At 41.1% G+C, this 6,743-nt stretch overlaps 1 protein-coding gene across 2 annotated transcripts; it reads left to right on the top strand.

Annotated features, from left to right (window-relative positions):
• The first annotated feature begins 333 nt into the window (after positions 1-333).
• Positions 334-3,138, top strand: LOC129844026 (urocortin-3-like). Of its 2 annotated transcripts, none has more exons than XM_055912397.1 (2): positions 334-1,478; positions 1,799-3,138. In XM_055912397.1, the coding sequence occupies exon 2, from the start codon at positions 1,805-1,807 to the stop codon at positions 2,264-2,266; it is 462 nt and encodes a 153-aa protein (XP_055768372.1). In that variant the 5' UTR covers positions 334-1,478; positions 1,799-1,804; the 3' UTR covers positions 2,267-3,138. The 2 variants fall into 2 exon arrangements, with proteins under 2 accessions (XP_055768372.1, XP_055768371.1); XM_055912396.1 differs by having other exon boundaries at positions 339-1,478; positions 1,767-3,138.
• The last annotated feature ends 3,605 nt before the right edge of the window (positions 3,139-6,743 follow it).

The following is a 6,743-nucleotide window of genomic DNA, read 5'->3' on the forward strand; positions in this document are numbered from 1 at the left end:
TTATGTATTAATTTGTAAAAATTTGGACAAACATAATTCCACTTTGATTTATGGGGTATTGTGTGTAGGCCAGTGACAAAAAAAATCTAAATGTAATTCTGTAACAACAGAATGTAGAAAAAGACAAGGGGTGTGAACACTTTCTGAAGGCACTGCATATGTCACTGAGCAGACCCTTTTATCGAAAGCGCCTTACAGTTTGTGACACGTGTTAATTGAAGTCATTGCTGTAGCACCATGCTCTTACCAAGGGGTCACACAGAACCGAGTGAATTAACAGCAGCAGAGGTAAACCCTTCTATAAAGCATGCATGATGACATCTTTCCTGAATTAAGACTTTTGATACAATCACCTCAAAACCTAAGACGGACGAGGGTTTATCCAGCATAATGGGCACCAACCATATGGGCACACAGTGTGGATGAGCCTGCCTGCTGAGATGAACGCTGTCCGTGCCTATACATTCACCCAAGTCACGACTCGGTTCGGACGCTACAGACGTTTTAGTGAGAAGACCGATTTTTGGGATGTCTCCTGGTCTGATACACAGCGCTGTAGCTCTGCGGTTGAAAGTGGCGAAAAAAATGACATCTTTACCTTAAACTGACGGATTATGTTAATTAGATACTCCTAAGGGTAGGAGATAAACTCAAGGAACTTTAATTGAAAGCTCATGGAGTGGACCTGTTGTTTACCTCATGGAATATTCCAAGACATCTCTTAGTTTCCTCTATCCTTCCTCATGCCTATTCTGATCTGTGCAACGCCCCTACCCTATAGCCTGTAAAAACAAGATAACCTCCTAAAAAGTTATTTTTAATCCAAGTATTTATTTGTATTGATTGGCAGATATTTTTAAATCAAGAGAATCAAGTCCCAGAGGTAAACATCTGAAAATATTGTTCGGAAAGTTGTGCACTGCGCATGGAAGCATGGTGCGCGTGGAGCTGTCCATGGTGCTGAATGCCATAGAATCAACAAGTAGTGAGTGTTTCATTTTCTAGGCTACTCACGAGCGCTATGTTGAAACTATTGGAAAAACATGACATTGGCTGACACAATCTGGTTAAAACGTTTGAAACTACAAATAGCTTTGTAGGATAAATCGGATGTGTTACAAAAGTGTCAGAAGGGGTGACGAAATGGATCCTTGCAAGGGGGTGTCAACGCATCAGAGTCAGTGTGTGATCTTTGAGAGAGAAGAGACCAAAAATGTCAACCCTATGACGTTAGTTCTGGCGCACGAATGAATTCCGAACGAATGGACGTGCGAGCCAAATTCGTGATCAGAAGACGCGGAAAGAACAAGGCGAGAACGAGGTTGGGAGATCAGGGAAGCCCGAATTTTAAAACACTGGGATTACCAATATTTTATAGCTTATTCAATTGTTATCTAGGGTGTTTTTCTTTGTTTGTACTAGTCACATGTGACTTTCTGGCGGAAACTGTCTTCTAGAATTACAGTGCACGGAACTTGGTAAGTTATTTTTTGATCTGGCATATTTCCGTGTGCTCAAATCATGAATGTAGATAAATATTTAAATATTATTCACTTAATGTTTTGATCGGATCAGACATTTTTGAACCATAAAGTGTTGCTTTATATAATTTACAATAGGGAAGGCAATAACGCGTAAATCTGATCTACTCTTTTGGACTATTGTCTTTACGCATGGTGAACATGGAGAGGGTTATATTTGTCAGATATATGGGAACTTTTAAAGTTTAGTGACCAATAAACGAACGGTTTTCTCTCTCTCTCTAGTACTAGTACTCTCTCTCTCTCCAATCGCTTAGGACATCATGATGCCGTTCCTAAGAACCCTGGTTGTGCTGGCTGTCCTCTGCGCGCCAACCTCCAGCCTCTGTCTCAGACTGTACCAGAGCGACTCCAACCTCCTCTGTGACGATGACATACTAGCTGAGGTCCAGACGAACGACGTTCCCAGTGAAGAGTTCCCAGTGTCGGAAAGCTGGGGGTCCCTCTTCAAATCCGGAGACACTCTCTCCTCCGTAGAGTCGCGGGAGAAAAGGACGTCGACTTACCCCGCCAACTACAGGTTTCTCAGTCAGACGCAGCTAAGGAGTAAGATGTTCCAGAACAGCATAAATAATGACCGGCTAAGCAAGTTTACCCTCTCTCTAGATGTGCCCACCAACATCATGAACATTCTCTTTGACATCCAAAAGTCCAAGAACCTGCGCGCAAAAGCGGCCGACAACGCGCGTCTGATGGCGCAGATTGGACGAAGGAAGAGACAGTAGACTATCTCTCCGACGGTTGAAGCCGCTACCCTGATTATCCATTACATATTAGATTTTCACTCTGACAAATACGTATTGCTGGAAGTTTTATTTTTCCTCAAATCGAACTTTCAGATGCAGTATTTGTGAGTTGTTTTTTTCCCCCTGTGGTTATAATCTAGCAAATTTAAATACGAAACATAGGGATTATTGAGATGGACTTTTCTGAAGTACAATTGGAGTGTTTACTGTACAGGCCTATTCTATTTTAGAATCCCTGAAATTTAAGAAAATCAAAAGACAATTCGAGATTATTTTGAATAAGTCTACACACTGAATGATTTTCATTTCTGTTCAGAATGTACATTTCAATTAGTTAAAATGAAAGTACTTTCAAGATAAGATTAGGCCCTATAAAGCTATACAACTTCTAGTCTTCCACTGGAGTGTTAAAGATCGAACCAGGAAATGTGGTATAATGAGAGGGGTCTTTGAAATTAGATAAGGCAAATAAGGAAATATGTAAATTGTACATGCATAAAATCAGTGGGTAACCTGTAATTAGCCTGAAATGGTTTGCATTTCCTCTCATTTGTGCCGCGTTTTATTGGAAAAGCAAGACATGCTTATGCTTGAAATACAGGACAGTACGGTAAAATACAAATTATGTGAACAAATTGCATTCATTGAAATTCGCACGCATGTTGCGGCATATTTAGTGTAAAGAGAAGCGAGTTAGCCTATATACCTTTGTGAATAGACGCTAGAATGTGAAATGTTTCTGAGTTATTTCAAGGTAAATGCATGGTAGCCTCAATGTTTGATCATCACATGTCTGTTATTTTTATACACAAAGGGATTATTTTTCCTCAAATAAAAGCAGATGAATTAAACGTTGTCTTCAATAATGGCCATTTTCACATTTAGAAGGTGTTGTAATTTAGGTGTTAGGCATAATCAAGTCAGTCAGTCAGTCAGCCAGCCAATGGAAAACAACAGCTTTGTCTATATGAACTATAAATATATTATCGGCCCTATATATGCAATAGCTTTCAGGTGTGTTAAACACACACACACGCACACACACACACACAGTTGGGAGTCATCAGTGACCACTACATTTCCTCGTCTCTAAATATTTTAGAGGCATTTAAATATGTGTTTTATTATGACATTGTATTATATTAAAAATTGCATTTATTATGACAAGTGAGCCTATATGCAAACTTGAATGTGTGAACCAGCTTCAGGTTAGGATTTTCTGTCATGAATCTTGTTCTTGAGGCAGCTCCGCAGAGTGGTCACTAGCTGGCACAGCCACAAAGTCGAAAGATCTGATTTTATACCTAACCCCAGTGGCGACCCATCATTTGAGCCCCACCTGCCTGTTTTGCATGTTATTTTGGCATTAATACTTATCCGATAGCAGTTTTCAATCAATGTAAAAAAAGATGTATATCATTGAGTTAATAAAGCTGCCTACAAACATGGTCTCTTTTTTGTTTTCTAGAGTAAGGCAGCTACAAAATGCAGGTGTTTCAGGCTAGGTCAGTGCTTTCTGTGGTGGTGGGGCAAGCCAGCAGGAAATACGGACTGTTGCGTCGTGATTGGATCAGTGTTCTGTCACTCATGGGGACATCCCAGTAACTTTGATGAAACACACTTTATATCAGAGTTGTCTCAAAATGGCTATGCATATTCATGACATGAGGCTAGTAGCATAGCATCTCTCTCGATTGAATACAGGAGGGTGAAGTCAACAACCCTCGTTGAATATTCAAAATAAGATTACAATAATGACCAATCCAAACAAAGGATAGGCAGGAGCTAGACAGCCTCTTTGTGGACAATGACTCCCATTGTTGGGGCAGAGAGACATGTATCTTGTCAGTATATCCATAAGCTTTGCTACAATTAAATTACATTTCAATTGATGGCTGCTGTGATGGCACACTGTGGTATTTCACCCAATATATATGAACGTTTATCAAAATTAGATTTGTTTCAAATTCTTTGTGGGTCTGTGTAATCTGAGGGAAATATGTGTCTCGAATATGGTCAGACATTTGGCAGGAGGTTAGGAAGTGCAGCTCAGTTTCCACCTCATTTTGTGGGCAGTGTGCCCATAGCGGCCTCTCTATGACGGCCTCTCGCAATAGCAAGGCTATGCTCACTGAGCCTGTACATAGTCTAAGCTTTCCTTAATTTTGGGTCAGTCACAGTGGTCAGGTATTGGTGTTTTACATTGTACACGGAGGATGCTTTTGTGAATTCTTGGTTGGTGAGCGGACCTCAGACCTCACAACCACAAAGGGCAGTAACTGATTCAAGTATTTTTAGCCAGATCCTAATTGGGAGGGTGTAGAGGCCCTTCTTGCCTTGTCTCTCAGATTGTTCACAGCTTTGTGGGAGTTACCTTGTGGTGCTGATGTTTAGGATGAGTTATGTATAATTTTTTGTGTGCTCCACGGCAATAGTGTCTAGATGGTATTTGTGGTCCTTGCAACTGGACCTGCTTTTGGAACAGCATTATTTTTGTCTTACTGAAATTTACTGTGCAGAAGATCTAGGTGCTGCTGTAGACCCTCCTTGGTTGGGAACAGAAGCACCAGATCGTCAGCAAACAGTAGATATTTGACTTCAGATTCTAGTAGGGTGAGTCCGGGTGCTGCAGACTGTTCTAGTGCCCTCGCCAATTCGTTGATATATATGTTGAAAAGGGTGGGGCTTAAGCTGCATCCCTGTTTCACCCCACGGCCCTGTGGAAAGAAATGTGTGTGTTTGCCAATTTTAACTGCACACTTGTTGTTTGTGAACATGGATTTTATAATGTCGTATGTTTTTTCCCCAACACCACTTTCGATCAATTTATATAGCAGACCCTGAGTCAAAAGCATGAGAAGACTTTGCCTTTGTTTTGGTTTGTTTGTTTTCCAATTAGGGTGTGCAGGGTGAATACACACTACCATTTGTGGTAGTGTGTGGAAACGCCAAGCAGATGCTTCACATTTATATGTCCGGTGAAACATTTGTCTCATTGTTCTATCTGTGATGGTACTTTCTGTATTTCCAATTTCTTTGATGAAGTCTGTGCTCCTGCTCTTTAGGCCAAAGGGAGATGACCTCAGACCTTGTATATTCCAGGATGAGATAGTAAAAGCGTTGTATTCCATAGTGTCTAGTCTTGTTTTCGTGTGATTTATGCTCAGACCACTACAGTAGGTGTGAGCAGATCATGTTGAGTATCTGATACATACTTTAGGTCGCAGGATGGGGCAAGCCATCATCTATGCCAGTGGTCACCAACCAGTCGATCGCGATCGACTTTTCGATCTCCAAGGCATTGTGTTCCTTTTTTATTATTAGTCTCGGGCTGTTGGTGGTAGGTGCAGCCATTTCAGCTGCCCTGGCGCCAGGTAGGAAAACTGTTGCCATTTCATGTGTCTGAAGGTACAAACTCCCACCACTTCCCCCTGGGCCTAGAGAGGAAATCAAGTGCACTGTGCTAACGCAGGCCAATCAGATTGCTCAGATGACCGAGTCTGTAGTAAGGTAGCAGGCATAAAAGGAAGCTATGGCAAAATTGATACTGTGAAATTTCAAAACGTTTAAAACCATGACTAGAGAGAAACTGCCAACGAATACAGCAGAGCTGCTGTTTTTATGAGTGAGTTCATGTTTAAGTTCTTTCTCAGCACTGTCAAAACTTTGTATTCAGCACTTTTATAACCCATAAAATGTGTGTTCTTCCTATTTCCACTCAGCGCTACAACAATCAGTGCAGCAGTAATGAATGAGTAGGAAAGTGTAGTGATAGGCTGGCGTTGTTGTTAATAGCGACTTGGGTCTTTTTTAATATTGAGGAATATTTCACTTTCTCTGTTCATAGGAGTAACAACATGAATTTGTGCATGAGACAGAAGTAATGCAGTGCAACTCGAGTTTCGCCATCATCTGGAAGACGGTGTCCCTTTTTGGTCAGTGTCAGTGGAAGAAAGGGAGAGCGGAGGGATGTTGAGAGACGGACCCTCAGTCTGCTGCTCTCTCCCTCAGATGCAGGCACCATCAGCTCAGTAAAATAAAAAGCAAATTATTTAAATATATGCTCACTCAGCTGTGCCTCACAAGTAATACAACAATGGATCTATTACCGGTGTGATCATATAGCCTACCTCAAATTTTGAAATATAATTTTCCCGAACAACAATGCATTGGCAGGTCAATTCAAGCAAAGCCAGTATGTCGTGATAATGTATTGGGCCTATAGCTTACTGCACAAACCTCATTGCTACAATACTGTTTTTAATTGGTTAATGTTGCATATGCTTTCATTTTTTAAGTCATGTTAATAAAATCATCAGAGCGGTAGATCTCGGCATGCATTTTGACTCAGAAAGTGATCTTGACTCAGAAAAGGTTGGTGACCACTGATCTATGCTCAGCTCACTACTCCCCCTGCTGCAAATCATTAAATTTGACGTCATTTCCGTCGACACGG

Source organism: Salvelinus fontinalis, unplaced genomic scaffold (genome assembly GCF_029448725.1).
Source record: "Salvelinus fontinalis isolate EN_2023a unplaced genomic scaffold, ASM2944872v1 scaffold_0167, whole genome shotgun sequence".
NCBI classification, from domain to species: domain Eukaryota; kingdom Metazoa; phylum Chordata; class Actinopteri; order Salmoniformes; family Salmonidae; genus Salvelinus; species Salvelinus fontinalis.

What these genes read in the sequence shown, in the direction of transcription:
- LOC129844026 (XM_055912397.1), top strand. Translation starts at nt 1,805, where the DNA reads ATGATGCCGTTCCTAAGAACCCTGGTTGTGCTGGCTGTCCTCTGCGCG.